Source organism: Rhinatrema bivittatum, chromosome 2, assembly GCF_901001135.1.
Source record: "Rhinatrema bivittatum chromosome 2, aRhiBiv1.1, whole genome shotgun sequence".
In the NCBI taxonomy this organism is placed as follows: domain Eukaryota; kingdom Metazoa; phylum Chordata; class Amphibia; order Gymnophiona; family Rhinatrematidae; genus Rhinatrema; species Rhinatrema bivittatum.
Window position 1 is genome coordinate 492,197,643 of NC_042616.1, and position 19,424 is coordinate 492,217,066.

General features: G+C 42.1%; 1 protein-coding gene across 2 annotated transcripts in view; it reads right to left on the minus strand.

Moving 5' to 3' along the window:
- F13A1 (coagulation factor XIII A chain) overlaps positions 1-19,424 on the minus strand; it is a 274,594-nt gene that overhangs the window by 54,519 nt on the left and 200,651 nt on the right. For both annotated transcript variants that reach the window (XM_029590598.1, XM_029590599.1), the window contains exons 9-10: positions 11,594-11,697; positions 10,443-10,531 (exon numbers count right to left, since the gene is read on the minus strand). In XM_029590598.1, the coding sequence (XP_029446458.1) occupies positions 10,443-10,531; positions 11,594-11,697 (193 nt within the window). The remainder of the gene's footprint in view (positions 1-10,442; positions 10,532-11,593; positions 11,698-19,424) is intronic.

The window sequence follows — 19,424 nt, forward strand, 5'->3', positions numbered from 1 at the left end:
GTGGTTTATGCTTTCCTTTACCTGCTGCAGTGCTTGCTGATTGTGTCCATAAAAGGCAGGGACACCTAATAAGGGTGTGGATTTTTAGTTTTGTTCTGGAATGAGAAGGAACCCTTCTTTTTAGTTCATTTTTTTCTTTTCCCATTTTTTTTCATTTGTAAATAAAGACAGTGCTTCTAGCATGAAGTTAGCAAGTAGCACATTTAAGCTAATCTTAGAAAATTCTTTTTCATTCAGCGCACAATTAAGCTCTGGAATTTGTTGCCAGAGGATGTGGTTAGTGCAATTAGTGTAGCTGGGTTTAAAAAAGGTTTGGATACGTTCTTGGAGGAAAAGTCTATTAACTGCTATTAATCAAATTGACTTAAGGAATGGCTTCTGCTATTTATGACATCAGTGATCTTAGTGTTTGGGTACTTGCCAGGTTCCTGTGACCTGGTTTGGCCTCTGTTGGAAACAGGATGCTGGGCTTGATGGACCTTTGGTCTGACCCAGCATGGCAAGTTCTTATGTTCTTAGCCCGACCTTTTGGGGTTTACTAGTACTAGAGAAAGGATTGAGTGAATTTTTTTTTTTTTTTGAGAATGAAAGGCCTTTCCTTGTTTTTAGATTCAGTGGAAGGAAGTTACTATTCATCCATCCTTCCTTCTCTTTTTGGAGTTAGTTAATTGATCTATTTTGTTTCCATTTGAGTCTTTCCCTCTGGAGGCTTACATACCTACCAGAGGTTTGGAAGGAGGACTGGATATCCATCTAGTGCCTGAGAGAAGTGAGGAGCACAGAATTGTGGTACCCCATTGGTGTAGATTAAATATCTAGCAGATATTCGAGAGAAAGAGTTGTATGAGTACCCCACAAGGTGCAACAAGGACTGAGAGAAAAACCAGAGAAGCATAAGACGACAATACTAAGATATCTGAGCAGGTGGTACCTGACAATTTCTATCAACATTTTCTTGAAATTATTAACCAGCCTTGTTCTGTCTAAGACTGAGTTTGGGGCAATGTTAACATCATGCCCCAGAGCACCTTTCCTTCTGAAGAAGCTATCAGTTCAGTTAACACTTGCTCAATATTAGGCATGTGTATGGAGCCCAAGGTAATAGTGTAGTCTGATACTTGCCTTTTGACAAATATTTACCTACCCTCTAGGTCTTCCCTTCATTGCGTGTGCCTGAAACAGAATTATTTTTGGAAATTAATTATACCCCCTCTCTTTTTATTTTACCATTAAAAGAGGTCCAGGAGCATTCCCTTACTTTTTTTTTTTGGGGGGGGGGGGGGGGGGAATCTGAATTCTTGTCTCCTCTTGAAATGGGTCTTTTGCAAAAAAAGAACATCTAATTTCAACCTGGACCTTTTGGCTGGGGAGTTTAACTCTTTTACGTTAAGTGGTAATTTTCCAACAGCCTGCATAAATTTGCCAGCAAATTAACACACAAGTTACAGCAATTTTCAAGCATACGTTTGCTTTGAAAATTAGCTCATGAACTTTACCTGCACACAATTAAACCTGATATTGTGTGCACGTAAAATTTTTGAGAAAATGTATGTGCATATTTTTGTGTAACAGGGCATCATATTCTGCCTCCTGTAAGCAGATTGTGCCCTTCGCTTGCAAGGCATCAGTGGCTTCAGCTAGTCAGAGTGCCCTTAAGTGTGTGTCTGGGGTCTCTTCTAGACCCTGCCCCTAAGTGTGAGGTCAGTGTAGTTAGGAGTCTTATTGCTGTGTACTACTCCCCAATTTGGGGGGTGGGGTGGGAGTTGTAAGCCTGAATAAAAAGGCTGCACCCATGGGATGCAGTGAGAAAGAGATTCAGAGTCAGCCTTAGCTCAGGGCGGAAGGTATACAAATGTCTCTCCTTGTGAAAACCTTATCCCTCCTCCACAGGGAAGGTCTGGAGAGAAGAGGTGCAGAAGAATTTCAAGATTCCAGGAGATAAATTCCTGGGAGATCAAAGGGTTGGAAGAAGAGTTTCTGAGAAAGTTTCAGATTCTGTGGAGACCAACGAAAGAAAGGAATGCTGCAGAATCTTGGATGAGTGCATCAGGGAGAAGATCTGCCTGGCAAAATTCACAGAACATAAGAACATAAGAAGAACATAAGAAATTGCCATGCTGGGTCAGACCAAGGGTCCGTCAAGCCCAGCATCCTGTTTCCAACAGAGGCCAAACCAGGCCACAAGAATCTGGCAATTACCCAAACATTAAGAAGAATGGAACCAAGCTGCTGGCACTAACTTTCAAAAAGGAGATAGAGCAGCTTTTAAACTAGAACAAGGGGGAAAGACAACAGTCACTCAGCAGTGCATGGTTTGGAGCAATGTATCCTTGAAGGATACTAATGAAACAGAAGAGTTAGGGCATCCCAACAGAGAGGTTCCAGTAAAAGAAATCATAGCCCATGTGCCTATATGTAAAAAATCACCGAAGCTAATGATTTCCAAATTATCTCTAACAACTGAAAAGCAGGTTATTAATACAAACAAAAAACACACTTCGAAATGTCTGTATGCCAATGCCAGAAGTCTAAGAAGTAAGATGGGAGAGCTAGAGTGTATAGCAGTAAATGATGAGATTGACATAATTGGGATCACAGAGACTTGGTGGAAGGAGGATAACCAATGGTTCAGTGCTATATCAGGGTACAAATTATATCGCAATGATAGGGAGGATCAACTTGGTGGGGGTGTGACACTTTATGTCCGGGAGGATATAGAGTCCAACAGGATAAAGATCATACAAGAGACTAAATGCTCAGTAGAATCTATATGGGTAGAAATTCCATGTGTGTTGGGTAAGAGTATAGTGATAGGAGTATACTACTGTCCACCTGGAAAAAATGGTCAGACAGTTGATGAAATGTAAGAGAAATCAGAGAAGCTAACCAATTTGGCAGTGAATTATAATAATGAGAGATTTCAATTCAACTCATGGGGTTCCCCAAGGCTCATCCCTCTCCTGACCCTCTTCAATGTCTACCTTCTGCCTCTATGCCAACTCCTCACCAACCTAGGTCTTATACACTATATCTACGCGGACAATGTCCAAATACTTATCCCCATCACCGAATCCATACCTAAATCCCTCAAAACCTGGGACAACTGCCTCACTTCAATCAACCACCTCCTCTCTAACCTCAACCTTGCACTAAACACTTCAAAAACAGAGCTCCTTATCATCTCCCCAGATCACTACAATCCCACCCCCTCAGACCAATCCTTTACCTTCTCCCAGCATGTCAGAAACCTAGGTGTCATTTTAGACAGCCAACTCAATCTAAAAAAAATTAATAACAATAACACCAAAGACTGCTTCTACAAACTTCAGGTCCTAAAGAAACTTAGACCCCTCCTTTATCACAAAGACTTTAAGATAGTCCTCCAAGCCATATTAGTCACAAAAATTGACTACTGCAACACTCTACTCTTAGGCCTTCCCACATCTACTATCAGACCTCTCCAAATGCTGCAAAACGCAGCGGCCAAAATCCTCACCAATTCCCGCAAAACAGAACATATTACGCCAATCCTTAAGGACCTCCACTGGCTGCCGAGCCCCTCCAGAAGTCTCCATAAGAGCCTCACAATTATTCACAAAACCCTTCACAACCAGAATATTCACTGGCTTAATGATTCCCTCCATTACCATACCTCTAACAGACCCACCAGATCCGCCTACAAAGGATCCCTTTCCACGCCCTCTCCAAAACTCACCCAACATATCTCCACCACAGAACGAGTGCTTTCCATAGCTGGACCAACAATATGGAATACTATGCCCCCTGACTTACGCCAAGAACATTGTACAAGGACTTTGAAGAAAAAACTAAAAACTTGGCTGTTCAAACGGGCATATATATAACCTCATCTCGCCTCCCCTTTGATACTAGCCTATCAGTCCCCACCCCCTTCCCTTTCCCCTACCCCTACCCCCCAACATACAAGTGTATTTATTTAAGCCTCAAGTTAATTTATAATTGCCTTCCCTGGGCCCTCGACCCCACTTTTTTATCTTCTCTCCTCGGCACCTTGTTCCTTATCTCCCTGTTACATGTAACTTTGATTTCCCTTTCCTAAGTTATGTTTTTTATTCCCCATTCACTGTAAACTGATGTGATATGCAAATGAATGTCGGTATATAAAACTTTTAAATAAATAAATTACCTCAATATTGACTGGGTAAATGTAACATCAGGACTTGCTAGAGACATAAAGTTCCTGGATGTAATAAATGATTGCTTCATGGAGAAATTGGTTCAGAAGCCAACAAGAAAGGGAGCTATTTTAGATTTAATTCTTATTGGAACGCAGGATTTCGTGAGAGAGGTAACAGTGGTGGGGCCACTTGGCAATAGTGATCATAACATGATCAAATTTAAACTAATAACTGGAAGGGGGACAATAAGTAAATCTACAGCTCTAACACTAAACTTTCAAAAGGAATACTTTGATAAAATGAGGAAAATAGAAAAAAACTGAAAGGTGCAGCTGCAAAGGTTAAAAGTGTTCAACAAGCATGGACATTGTTTAAAAATACAATCCTAGAGGCGCAGTCCAGATGTATTCCACGCATTAAGAAAGGTGGAAGGAAGGCAAAACGATTACCGTCATGGTTAAAAGGTGAGGTGGAAGAGGCTATTTTAGCCAAAAAAACATCCTTCAAAAATTGGAAGAAGGATCCATCTGAAAAAAATAGGATAAAACATAAGCATTGTCAAGTTAAGTGTAAAACATTGATAAGACAGACGATGAGAGAATTTGAAATGAAGTTGGCCATAGAGGCAAAAACTCATAATAAAAACTTTTTAAAATATATCCAAAGCAAGAAACCTGTGAGGGAGTCGGTTGGACCATTAGATGATCGAGGGGTTAAAGGGGCTTTTAGGGAAGATAAGGCCATTTCAGAAAGACTAAATTAATTCTTTACTTGCGTGTTTACTAATAAGGATGTTGGGGAGATACCAGTTCCGGAGATGGTTTTCAAGGGTGATGAGTTAGATGAACTAAACCAAATCACTGTGAATGGGGAAGATACAGTAGGCCAGATTGACAAATTAAAGAGTAGCAAATCACCTGGACAGGATGGTATGCATCCTAGGGTACTAAAGGAATTCAAAAATGAAATTTCTGATCTATTAGTTAAAATTTGTAACCTATCATTAAAATCATCCATTGTACCTGAAGACTGGAGGGTGACCAATGTTATCCCAATATTAAAAAAAGCCTCCAGGGGTGATCCGGGTAACTATAGACCAGTGAGCCTGACTTCAGTGCCAGGAAAAATAGTGGAAACTATTCTAAGGATCAAAATCGTAGAGCATATAGAAAGACATGGTTTAATGGAACACAGTCAACATGGATTTACCCAAGGGAAGTCTTGCCTAACAAATCTGCTTCATTTTTTTTGAAGGGGTTAATAAACATGTGGATAAAGGTGAACTGGTAGATGGATTTTCAGAAGGCGTTTGACAGTCCCTAATGAGAGGCTTCTAAGAAAATTAAAAAGTCATGGGATAGGAGGCGATGTCCTTTCGTGGATTACAAACTGGTTAAAAGACAGGAAATAGAGAGTAGGATAAAATGGTCAATTTTCTCAGTGGAAAAGGGTAAACAGTGGAGTGTCTACGGGATTTGTACTTGGTCCGTGCTTTTCAATATATATATATATAAATGATCTGGAAAGGAATACAACGAGTGAGGTTATCAAATTTGTGGATGATACAAAATTATTCAGAGTAGTTAAATCACAAGCGGATTGTGATACATTACAGGAGGACCTTGCAAGACTGGAAGATTGGGCATCCAAATGGCAGATTAAATTTAATGTGGACAAGTGCAAGGTGTTGCATATAGGGAAAAATAACCCTTGCTGTAGTTACACGATGTTAAGTTCTGTATTAGGAACTATCACCCAGGAAAAAGATCTAGGCATCATAGTGGATAGTACTTTAAAATTGTTGGCTCAGTGTGCTGCAGCAGTCAAAAAAGCAAACAGAATGTTAGGACTTATTAGCAATGGTTAATAAACGGAAAATGTCATAATGCCTCTGTATCGCTCCATGGGGAGACCGCACCTTGAATACTGTGTACAATTCTGGTCGCTGCATTTCAAAAAAGATATAGTTGCGATGGTACAGAGAAGGGCAACCAAAATGATAAAGGGGATGGAAAAGCTCCCCTTTGAGGAATGGCTGAAAAGGTTAGGGCTGTTCAGCTTGGAGAAGAGACTGCTGAGGGGGGATATGACAGAGGTCTTTAAGATCATGAGAGGTCTTGAAAGAGTAGATGTGAATCGATTATTTATACTTTCGGATAATGGAAGGACTAGGGGGCATTCCATGAAGTTAGCAAGTAGCACATTTAAGACTAATCGGAGAAATTTTTTTTTCACTCAACGCACAATAAAGCTCTGGAATTTGTTGCCAGAGGATGTGGTTAGTGCCGTTAGTGTAGCTGGGTTCAAAAAAGGTTTTGATAAGTTCTTGGAGGAGAAGTCCATTAACTGCTATTAATCAAGTTTACTTAGGGAATAGCCACTGCTATTATTTGCATCAGTAGCATGGGATCTTCTTGGTGTTGAGTAATTGCCAAGTTCTTGTGGCCTGGTTTGGCCTCTGTTAGAAACAGGATGCTGGGCTTGATGGACCCTTGGTCTGACCCAGCATGGCAATTTCTTATGTTATGTTCTAAGATGTTAACTGATCAAGCAAGTCAGCCAGAAGCTGACCTGAGAGAGGAGAGAAAGGAACTGAGAGGATCTACAGACCCAAAAGGTACTGGGAGGACTTAGGGAGGAAGGGTGTATGTCCTAACGAGCCTACCTTGGTGGGAAGGAGAATGTGAAAGAGACTGAGTTTTACTTGTGGAGGATTCTGGACTTCTCTTGCTGTAGTGCACTATTCTCTGGTATACTTGTTTGGACTTTGTTTCCCTGCTACCAGTTCTACAGTAAAGATTCTTATTTTGAACAATAGCCTTGGAGTGAAGAGAGTGTTGTTGTTTTTTTTTTGACTGACTGACTGAAATCCAGAAGATCATCCAAGCGAATGAAAAAACCTAAGAGCCTTGAAAAGAGGGACTTTTCCCTCCTGGGAGGAACCCTGGGAAGTCACAGGGGTCTTGCGAGGTCCATGGTCCTCCCAGTGTGCCCCCTTGCCCAAGTGCTGATCGGGAAGGGGCTAAAGTTGAAAATGCAAAAATATACATGTGTTAGGGTGTCTTCAAGGTAAACCTTGTTATTTGAATCAGAGTTTTCCCAGACACTGAATGTTTGATGTCGGAAAGCGTTAAGAGTGTTCCCTGACATGTCCCAGTGGGAAGTGTGTTCGCAGGGAGTGTGTTTTTAACAAAACTCATGAGTCCACTTTAGCTCGTGTTTTTTTTATCTAGTCTTCTGTCCTAAGAAGATGGCTGCAGATCAAGTTCGGAGCACTCAGGCCTTCCAGGAGTAGTGAGATTTGCTTCAGGTCTAAGAAGTATCCTGAGATTGAGAGCACTCTAAAGAGGTGAAGAATAGTGAAAGAAGAGATGAATTTCTCTGAAGATTTTGCCTTAGGGTTTGCAGAGTGGATTTCTGGCTGGAGTCAGAGTAAGGACTGCCAGATTGGGAGATTTACTTTCAGAGTAGCTGCTTTGGAAGAATCAGCAGAAGCTCATCCTTTCAGGAGAGTGTTTCAGTTCAGTTACTGAACTACAGAGATCTGCACACCAGAAAGAAGGCCAAAAGAGGGAGACCCCAGGGGAGGGTCCTATTCTTCTAAGAGTAATTCCGAGCTGATGATGATGTGGTATTTATGTAAATAAACTCTGACATTTGAATTTGAAGGACAACTGTGTCTTAGAGATGTGAATCGGAACTGAAATCCGAACCGATTCTGGTTCCGATTCACATCTCTACTGTGTCTAGGAGGAGCCCTAATCTGACACAATAGCTTTCTCCAGTCTACCTGAGTAATAATATTTTATGGACTTATCCTACAGGAAGATGTCCAAACCTTTTTTAAACCTCGCTATGCTAGTTGCTTTGATTGTATCCTTTGAAACAGATTTCTCAGTTGATTGTGCGCTGAGTGAAAAAAATATTTTCTACTATTTGTTTTGAATCTACTGGTTGTTAGTTTCATGGAGTTTTAACCATCCCTTATTTACCTGTTTCACCCCACTCATGACTTTATAAACTTCAATCATGTCTTCTCTCAGCTGTCTTCTTTCCAAACTGAAGAGCCCTAAGGTTGCCATCTGGCTTCAGATCTTCAAAACACGTTGATCCAGTCCTGGCTGCATCCCATTACGTGCAAGGACTTGCATTTTTTATTTCCCTATTCCAGTCCTTAAGAAAAGCAAGACTACAAGTCCCTGCATGCAGTGGGGTAAAACCCACTCCTGAAAATCTGGAGCCAGTTGGCACCTGTGCACCCTCACCTGTGCCAACTGGCTCTTATCATAGGGAAATGGATCCCCTATGATAAGAGGGTGCACCCTCACCTGTGCATCCTCTTATCATAGGGGATCCTTTCTATCCCCTTTATCACTTTTGTTGCTCTCTCTAAACCTTCATCTCCGCCTTCTTTTTCTCCTTCTTTTTCTCAGCTTTCTTCATTGCTTAGTCACCAGTTCCTTGTGTAAGACCTCACTGGGATCCCTACTAAGGAGTGTGGCCTAGTAGCTAGGTCAGGCAGTGTGCAGTAGAGAATAGTACTGTCTTTGCCGTTGTGCCCTCACTGGAAGCTGCTGCAGTGGTTACTCCTGCTTGCATAAAAGCAAGTGTTCCCCTAGCATTTCTTTGGATTTTTGTGTTAGGAATAGGAGGATCAGGAGTGGGTTCTTTTGACTCCCTTAAGTTTGTATAGTACAGGCCCAAAGCCTTAGCTGAGAAGTCCTAGTTAGTAAAGAGATTTATGTCAACTGACATCCAGTGGATGATAATTTTCTCTCTCTTTCTGAATTGTTTGTGTTTTGTGTGCTTTTTGTTGAGAGGAAGATTTTATCTACCCTTTCTATTCCAGAAAGAGAGAAGAGTGAAGATTTGAGTTTTTCGAGTCATCCAGGTGCTCCTCAGTCCAAATGATTCTTTTGCCAACCTGACAGCTGGTTGAAAGGAGTGAATACTTAGTTGGTATCATATCTTCAGGGACCTTCATTTTCAGTTTTTATTTTATGTGTTCCCTGGAATTTATCAGTGTTTATTATAAAAGAAAAAAATACCTTTAAAAATGACAAAAGTCATATTTTTCCACTGATTTCTCCTGTTTTTGTTCTATTTGTAATAAACACCACTAAACTCCTGGGGGGAAAAAACACTATAAAAACTGAAAATGAAGGTCCCTGCATGCTTGGGAGAGAGAAGGAACTGAGATATCACCCTGCTGCTCAGCAGACAGCTAAGGAGGTGCCCACAAGGTACAAGAGAAGAGGAGAGGAGAAAAATTGAGCCATTCAAGAGCAAGCAGTGGATCCCAAATATTTCAGGGACCATCTCTAAAGGGATAAGGGGACCCTTTCCAGTTTGCCCAGGGCAACTTCAAAATTCAAGGAGGGAGAAGGGCTTCTATGGCATACATTAAGGGATAGCAGAGTACTGCTTTAAAGTTGCATTTTTGGAGAGATTTGTATCAGGTGCCAAACTTATTCATGCTGAACATTTTCTTCAGTGAAATTTTATGCTGGAACTCCATCACAGTATCCAGCTTCATTGCTGACGCACAGAAGAAGAGATGATACTTTATATCTAGGACCTTGGAGATTTATCCTTCTCCCCCCACCCACAGAGAATCCCCCCATTCAGGGCAAAAAGAGATTGTACAGTCTTTATAAAGAGCCCCGATATTGATTGGGATCCCTCTGACTCCTTGAAGTTTACCCAAGTCGGGATTACACGCAGTATATGCAAAACCTGCAGTTCACTTATGTAATAGTTTACTAGCAAGCCTCTCCAATTCTCCCTTCCGTCTCCTGCAGGTTCTTCCTAACTCAGCAGAACGTCTTCCTCTATGGGCTCTCACATCACTCCCACGCCTATTCCTTCTTTTCCCTGAGTTATGCTGGCTGCTAGTTAAATCCTCCTGCCTCTTTAAAATTCTGGTCCTGCTGTATTCACATCTGTGTGCCTTCCTTATTTTGTCTCTACTCCCCTCTTGTGGCACAATTCTGTCTGAGCTCAGTGTCAGTCGCCTTCCAGTTTCTGAGCTTTTCGCTGTCCTTTCACCCTCCTTGTGGAACATTCAGCCCACTGGTATCCAGGAGTCCCCGACTCTGTCTGCATTTTAACCAAAAACTTAAACCCCCATTTTCATCAAATAATGCATTATTGGCAGCAACGTTCCATTTTATGCATCATTGTTATTCTGCTCACTTTGCAAACCACTATGTAGTATAAGGCACCTTAGTTAAAGGAGTCAAATAAATGCAGAAATGAAGTTAATTACTATTTCAAACAGCATACCTCAGCATATACAAATGGAGTATCAAACTGAAAGCAGGCATGCCCGTGTTTGATGGCAAGCACTGAAGCTGGGCCACACCTGAACATACCTGAAGGGGGAAAAAAGGCAATACATTTTTTTTTACATTCTTAAGGTAAGATTATGAAAGAAGTTACCCAGTCTAATTTAGAAAACTTAAACAATGAGTCATTGGAGTTTTCTTTAGCTTCACCATTCTCTTCCCTATTCCTTAACTTTGGGGGTCTGTTTATCAAAACCATGCTAAGACCCACATTCTTTTACATGGTATTCACTACAGTGTGATAGATGAATACACACACTGCGGTGAATACCGCCGTAAAATACGAGTGTTAAAATGGAAATTACATTTTTTTTCCTTAATGCATGTGTTATCTACACCTTTAGTTAGTATGGTTACAGTAACATAGATTTGTGTGTTAAAATAATCTGTGTTATTTTGAAATCAGCAGCTTTGCCTGATTGTGCATATTTATGAGCTCATTAAAATGGCAGTGCAGAAACCTGCATTATGTGTTTCCATTAGGGATAATTAGTGTGTGCATGTAAAGTTTTCTAATACCCACTAACACAGTATTAACGCACATTAGCGCAGTTGAGGGACTAGGTCCCTTTATTTGTCTTCTCCATCCTACAGGGTACATGCTTCTATTTTGTTCTCCCCTTCCTTGAGAATACTGTAGAACATGCAATGACTGACTGTGTGAAAATGCATTCATTATGCTGCTGCTGCATCTTCTCTGAAGTTTCCTGCTGTTGACGAAGGAGGAATGAAAAAAAAATTCTTTGTACACTGCTTAAACAGGAACAGATGGCGGGTGATGGCCCTTGCCTTCTGCTCAACATGTAGTGCTTCATAATGTACTCTATGACCTCCAATTAGGAGAGCGACAGTTTGGAGCAGCAGAACAGCCTCATAAAATCCATTCCATATTCTCTGCGTACGCGGGCCTCACGTGGCAGTAGAACTATTCCAGAGGTCATACCAGAGCATCTAATAAACAGCTCTTTGCTACTTTCCTAGGCACCACAGAAATTCACAGCAAATAATAACTGTCTCTATTCCATCTTTGGCATCATTCAGGTAAGGAGAGAGGACAGTGACATGTTCCTGAGGTTTAAAGAGGGTTACCATCACTAGTTTCTTGAGGTGTAGCATCTACAACTTGCCATCCTCCAAAACCAACCGGAAGGTCAGGCCGGGTCATCCAGCATTCATTCCAGCAATGATAGTTCCTAGGGAATCAGACCCAATAGAAAATATTAATTATTGAAGTATAAATATTAAACCCAAATTATAAATTTCCCAGTTGCCCCTGAAGTCTGGATGGTGTTCTTTAGAAAATTCTAAAAGCAGATACAATAGAGAGATACTTTATTATCAGGCACAATAAAAATTTATTAACCATGCTGAGGCTCTTTCATCAAAATGTGTTATGGTATTAATGCCATAACGCTGAGGGGCATTATTGCATGCTTTTAAAGTAAAAAATAATTACACCTTTTTTCCTGGTGTTAAGCTATGTGCTATACCTAAAGTCAACTATTTAAACTGCTATAGGAGGTTCAGCTAGTAACTCGAGGTGAGATTTTGGTGGTCTAGGGTTTTGGGGCCAGTTTTACATGCAGAGTGAGATGTACGAACAGCACAGCAGACCTTGGTGAAGATTGGACATGATTTGAGTGAGGAAAGTCAGACTAAGATGAGATTTCTACAATGTTCTCTCGCCCTAACATGATAGACTCTCTATCAGGCTGCTATCAAGCTAGGGTGAGAGAACACTGAAGTAATCTCATCTTAGTCTGACTTTCCTCACTCCAAATCATGTCCAATCTTCACCGAGGTCTGCTGTGCTGTTCGCACGTCTCACTTTGCATGTAAAACTGGCCACAAAACCCTAGACCACCAAAACCTCACCTCAAGTTACTAGCTGGTCCTCCTATAGTAGTTTAAATAGTTGACTACTATGGCTGCTAGAACAGAGGTTCAGGCTCTCCCTCTTCCTCTCCACATTGTAATAAGCTACCTATGCAAAGCACTAAGGTAGTGCAGTAATTCTAAAATTATCATAGTCACACCTGTTTTCCTTATCAAGGGTGTTATCCATGGGATAATTATTGCATTTTGATGAATCTAGAGGTAAGTTATTAAAAGGGCCCAATGGCTATTTAATCTGCTCTCTGTTAAATTACATTTTAAGCATTTTTTTTAAAAGCTGCTTTTCTGAAAAGCACATTTAAAATGAAATTATACAAAGGAAAAAAAAATCAAATTTATACAAAATGTATAGATTTTATTTTTTGTGCAGTACACATTAAATAGAACGATATTTGTGCAATACATTAAATAGATGGTATTTGAACATTCTTAGAAATAGAGGTATATGCACATTATGCAGCACATTATACAACAACATAATAATGCTTATATCATTCTCTCCCTCCCTGTCCTAAAGCTAGAAGTCACCACTTTCTCTCCCCTCTTACAGCCAGATCCTACCACTTTGTCTATCTCTCCACCTTCTCCCCCAACCAACCCCAACATTTTTCTTTCTTTCCCTCTCTCTCAAAGCTAGCTGTTACCATTCTCTCTCTTTCTCTCTTCTTCTCTCCCCAAGCTTATAAAACTCCAATCTCTGCTGCCACTGTTGCTTCCAGACTGCCACTACTGCTTTCCAACATAGCCAGCTCAGGCCTATTCTGCTTTCCTCTAACTTCCCACGTGGGTTGACTTTGCCTCCCTCTGCCTGGCCCACATGGGTTGATCCTGCTTACCTCCAGCTGGCCTGATTCTGCTTTCCTCTACTCAGCCTATGTGGGCTCTCTTCATACTTGGGAACTCTCCAGATTTGCCTAAGAGTCTCTGGAATTCCAAAGGAATTGCTGGCTCTCCGGGAAAACACTGGAAAACTCATGGTACTGTTGCTGAAGTGTCCAGATGGGCCCCTGAAGAGGCAGTCACCTGGTCCATGCAGGCAGGAAGAAGGAGGATTGACAGTGTGCAGCAGGAAGAAGGAGCAGCAGGAGCATTGGCTGCATGGCTGGAAGCAGAAACAGGAGAAGCATTGGACCACACAGCCAGAAAAAAGAGAAGGAGTCCTGTTAGCCGCTGGGGGTTCAGAGCAGGGAGAGAGAGAATGAGTGAGCATGTGTGTGAGTCTGAGAGAGAAAGACAGATATTGTTTGTGTGGGAGAGAGAGAGAAGTGAAAAATTGAATAAGCATGGTGTGAGAGGGAGAGGTGTGTGTGTGTGAGAATAAGCATGTGAGTGAAAGTAATTGTGAGTGGGCAAGCGTGTGAGGGAGTGAGAATGAGTGGGCATGTGTGTGAGCATGCATGTGTATGGATAAGGGAGAAAAGTGAAATTGAGTGAGCATGTGTGTGTGAGAGACAAAATGTCAGAGAATGAGAGGAATGCGAGTGAGCATGTGTGAGAAGGAGTGTACATGTGAGAAGGAGCATATATATGTGTGAGATAGTGCGAAAGTGAACATGTGAGTCTGCAAGAATGTGTGTTTATGAGACAGGAGAAAGTTTGTGTTCATATGCCTGCTTCCCCCTTCCCTTCATTTCTCCCCCAGTTAATCCACAAGAATCTCAGGAATTTCTCAGGAAATCAAAAGTTCACAAGTATGGACGCCTCCCTCCATCCTGCCTGCATGGGCTGATACCATTTCCTCTTTCCGGCTATATAGGCTGCTATCTCTTCCATGCTTCCTGCTCATACTCTGAGGAATTATGCAAATTAATGTGATTATGCTTGTTATGAGCAATTATGTGCAGAATTATGCTGGTGCATAATTTCATAACTCCCTGGGGTCCAATGATAGAGGAGCGATGCTATGCAACTAATCAGTGTTTTGGATATGACAATCTGAGTGTAGCAGACATAAAATTTCTCCATTCAAGAATAAAACATGAAACAAATAGAAATAATGGCAAAACACTAGGGCTGCTATTAATTTTTCATTTTATACTTTTGTGTCTAGCTCAGGGCCGGTGATAGGTTTTTTTGTTACTCTGTGCGAACTGCCCCCCCCCCCCCCCCCTTTCCTATCCCCAGTTCATTCAGTCTGTGTCCTGGTCCTAAAAAAAAAAGCCCAGCTCTAGCAATACAAACTCTAAAAACTGACATATCCTGCAACCCCTAGGTTTTCATCCCCTGCCCCAGACCCATGGCCAGTGCAAGGGTATTAAATGCCCTAGGCAAATCTTATAGACTTGCACAACATACCCCCTGTCTAGCTACATACACACAGTTAACAGTTATGCATTTATAACAACATTTTACAGGAAAAATATCGAAGTACAGTATTCTAAGGTAAAAATATCAATAATAATATATTTACATGCATTGCTGTGATACCAACCAGAAATCCCTGCAAAAAAAAAAAAAAAAAAACCACTTGGGACCCATATGGTATTAGGCCTGATGTAATGTGTGTTGTGTGTGAGCTTGATCCTCCAAAAGCCCTAAAACATTAATACACTTCCTATTAGGAAAATGCCTCAGCTCAGTCACACATGCGGAACATAAACAGACCCACATCAAATACAGAACAAAGCAATCATAAAGTAGAAATACAAACGTGACAAAGCTGAACTGAAATCAACAAGAAACCAGACTTGCTAGGCAGTGCAACAATGAAAACAAAGAACCATCACCTTTCCTCAAACATCAAATAAAATCAAGAAATATAATAAATACATAATAATAATAGTAAAAACATACTAATAATATTTCAAAAACAGATGACAAAAGATTGAATAATTAAAAACTCATGTACAATTTTTTAAAATGTCTCAAACAACAATAAAATATTTCAAAACAGCAGACACATCAAATTACACCTGAAAAATAAAACTAAAAAAGATTTTTAAAAATTCACAAAATCCATACTGGGAACATTTGATTTCTAGTCATCCTGAGATTGTCGTGGATTAGTGGGAGTGGGGCGCACAAACTTTCTCCTCTCTATCTTATATCTATATATTTATTTATTTTTATTTATTTATAGAGTTTTATACACCGTTGTTCGGTATTGCCATCACAATTGTTTACAATTTTGTCATTTGGTTAACACAACGGTTTACAATGTTGTCATTTGGTTAACATTGTTAGTGCTTTTTTATAGGCAGAGTGTTCAATTAGTGGGGTGGGTTAGCTCAAGTGATATATTTGGGATGGTGTTAGATAGGGTGAAGGAGATGATTAAATAACAGAATTAGTAGGGAAAAAGCAATATAACGTTTTATATATATACTCACACACACATGCTTCTTCTTTCACACACACCCAGATATCTCCAGCTCTTCTTTGGTTAGGATCTGCAAGCAGCCCTGGCCTTCATTTCATTTTGCCTGCTGGCAGGTTGAGATCCACCTGCAGCTCCATTCTCTCTCTCTCTCTCACTTACACATACACACACACACACACACACATATACACACACACACACACAAACACACAAACACACACAGAACCCAGGTAGCTCCCTTTCTCTCTCTCTCATGCACACACACAATCCAGGCAGGCTCTCATTCTCTCTCTCACACACAAAACCCAGGAAAGCTCCATTCACATCCATACCCCCTAGGCAAGTTCCCATTCACATACCCTCACCCACTCAAATCCCAGGCAGACTCCCATTCACATCAATCCATCCAAATCTCAGGCAGTGCCCAGCTAGACAGAGAAAAAAAAAACCACTCTGTAATGGTGCCACCACTGGTCTGCTGCAACTCCCCCACTCTCTCCCACCTACACCTTGCCTGCACCCTACCCCAAGGGAGATGAACAATCACCAGCAAAATGACCAGAGTTGGCCACCCTTGGCATAGTGACATGCTGCCTCTACAAGGGATAACCAAAGAGTCCACATCCTAAAATGGTGGCATGGGTTTATATACTCCGGGGACTCAACATTCCAGTCTCCCACATGGGGGAGCTGAAACCAATCAATAATAATACTATTCCTGTTCCCCTCTGACAAATAGAACAATCCTTTTTAGTAGAGATCCTTTAGGCTATCTATAGATAGATATGACTAGGTGATTAGACAGATGGGCAGAGTGGGCTGTGGGGAAGAAAGAAAGAAGTGAGATTAGAAGGTCATGGGTTGGTCTACAGAATGTGAGATAAGGGGATCAAGAGGTTTGGGGGAGAAGCAGGAAGTGGTATGTGAAAGATAGGATAGATTGGGAACAGAGATATTAAAGGAGGAGAGAAAGCTACTAAGAAAAGCAAAAACAAAAAAAGCAAGGAAAGCAACAAGGACACAGGTCAGGAAATGGTAAAAGGGAGAGAAAAGGAAGACAGAGAATGAATATAAGCAAAGAAAGAGAAAGATGATCAGTGATGGAGAGAGAGAGATCCCCATGGAGAGAAGGACAATAATAACACAAATCACAAGAATTTTGAAGAGTATATTTTAATTAATAGCATAGATAAAAATGTGTAGGAAACAAAAAGTGCACGGAAAATGGAAACCAGGGCTAGGATTGAGGGTAAGAGTTGGGGGGCGAAGAGGATGGATGCCTTGGATATCAAGCCCAGATGGGGGTGGGGGGTCATTACACCTATGGGCAGAAGGACACAATGCTCTGCCCCGATGACTCTTTTGGCCAGTGCCTCAAATCTCAGGCAGCAGAAAATAGCCCTCTGCTTCCTACTCCAGCCCTTGCCCTCCCAGATAACATGCAAGGAACAGGATGCTGAGGGCGATGAGCCTGGAGCAGAGAGAATAAAGTGCAAAGCAGAGAAGAGTCATCTGTTTCCTAATCTAGCACAGTCTCTTCTCTTGTTCCCCCCTCCACTCTTGTTTTCAGGGAACGTGAATGGGGTGAGGGGAAGGAGAAGGAGAAGGGGTTAAGCTGGAGTGGAAGGCAGATCAAAGAATTTGGTTTTTGTCTATTTCTAATCTGTGATCCCAAATATGGAAACTAGTGATGAAGAGCATAAGCAAGTTAGACGTAAAAAAAGTAATTATTGCATTTGGCCGGTTGCAGGTCCGTACTGCAACTGCTGCTCTTACATTGAAGTCGTCGGCCCAGTGTGGTGTGGCGATCAAAAAAAGCAAACAGAATGTTAGGAATTATTAGGAAGGGAATGGAAAATAAAATGGAGGACGTCATAATGCCTCTGTATCGCTCCATGGTGAGACCGCACCTTGAATACCGTGTACAATTCTGGTAACCACATCTCAAAAAGGATATAGCTGCACTAGAGAAAAGTGCAGAGAAGGGTGACCAAAATGATAAGGGACATGGAAAGGCTTCCCTATGAGGAAAGGCTAAAAAAGTTAGGGCTGTTCAGTTTAGAGAAGAGATGACTGAGGTGAGATATGATAGAAATCATGAAAGGACTTGAACAAGTTAATGTAAATCGGTTATTTACTCTCTCAGGTAATAGAAGGACCAGAGGGCACTCCATGAAGTTAGCAAGTAGCTCATTTAAAACAAATCGAAGAATATTCTTTTTCACTCAGCGCACAGTTAAGCTCTGGAATTCTTTGCCAGAGGATGTGGTTACAGCAGTTAGTGTAACTGGGTTTAAAAAAGGTTTGGATAAGTTCCTCAAGGATAAAAACATAAACTAATATGGTAATCTTGTGATTTATCTAATGTTTGCGTACTTGCCAGGTATTTGTGACTTAGATTGGCCACTGTTGGAAACAGGATACTGGGCTTGATGGACTCTTGGTCTGCCCCAGTATGGCATTTCTTATGTTCTTATGTACCTCTGGTTCCAGGCCAAGAGGGGCCCACTGACACCGCAGCGGGTGAAGACGCAGCCGACCGCTGCTCAGGGTTGACACAACTTGCTAGGGAAGCCACTCAAATGAGCGGGCATCCCTAGGCACGTATGCGGCTAGGCGTCTTTTAAAAGGCCTGTGGCAGGAAACCACCGCGGTGCCTCTGGATAACATCACGGGTCTTCTACAATTTAAGACCTGCCCTGCTCTGCCTCAGATTCCTCGGCAATAGGTCAAACTCCTCAGAATAGCTGTTTGCCATGTTGTTCCTGATCCTGCTTCTATTCCAGTGCCTTGTCTTCAGTTCCTGATTCTGCTTCCTTGGAGTTCCTGTGTCTTCGTCTTGTGGTCCCTCATCTGCCTTTGGTACCTCCATATTGCTCTGTCCTGCCTTCCTCCCTCCAGACTGACTCCTCGGCTTGACCTCAGCTTGGACCCCAGCTTTGTCTTCATTTGGATTCCTGGCTTCAATTCGGACCTCCTTTGACCTCGTTGGATTGCTGCCTGCCCCGACCTCTGCTTGGACTGACCTTGTCTTCTTCTCGCTGGTCTACTACTTCTGTGACGGATTCTTCCCAGCATAGAGGCCCGCGCCTAAGTCTAGCTGGCCCCAGCACCCAAGGGCTCAATCTGAGCTGAACGAGGGCTGGTATTGGTGAAGTTCCTGTTGGGCCTCTGCTCCAGCCAGCTACCCCTGCCAATGGTGAAGACCTGCAGGGCTCCTCCCTGCAGGTAGTACCAACTTCACCTCGGTCCAAGGATCCATTCTCGCAACAGATTGCCGAGGCCATGGACCCGGCGGATCTCTTGGGCTTCCAGGCTATCCTCGGCTTGGCACATAGGATTCAGGAGCAGGAACAACTTTTCACACTTTTGGTGGGATCCATGGAGTGCCTTAGCGCCCGCCTCAGTGCCACACTGCAGCTACCACAGGCTCTCCGTCTCTTGCAGTACCCGCAGTTCCAGCGGCCATGCCCGTGGTGTGCCTCCCAGTACCTCCCTGGGATGCGGGAGACCCCAAGCAGTTCCGCAGATTCTTAAATCAGTGCTTTATACACTTTTTGCTTCAGCCGGCACAATTTCCCAGCCACACCGTCAAGACCACCTTCATCCTCTCCCTTCTGGACGGTAAGGCCTTGGCCTGAGTCTCTCCCTTGTGGGAGCATGGGAACATAACGTTTCCAGGACTTACAATACTTCGTCAAAGCA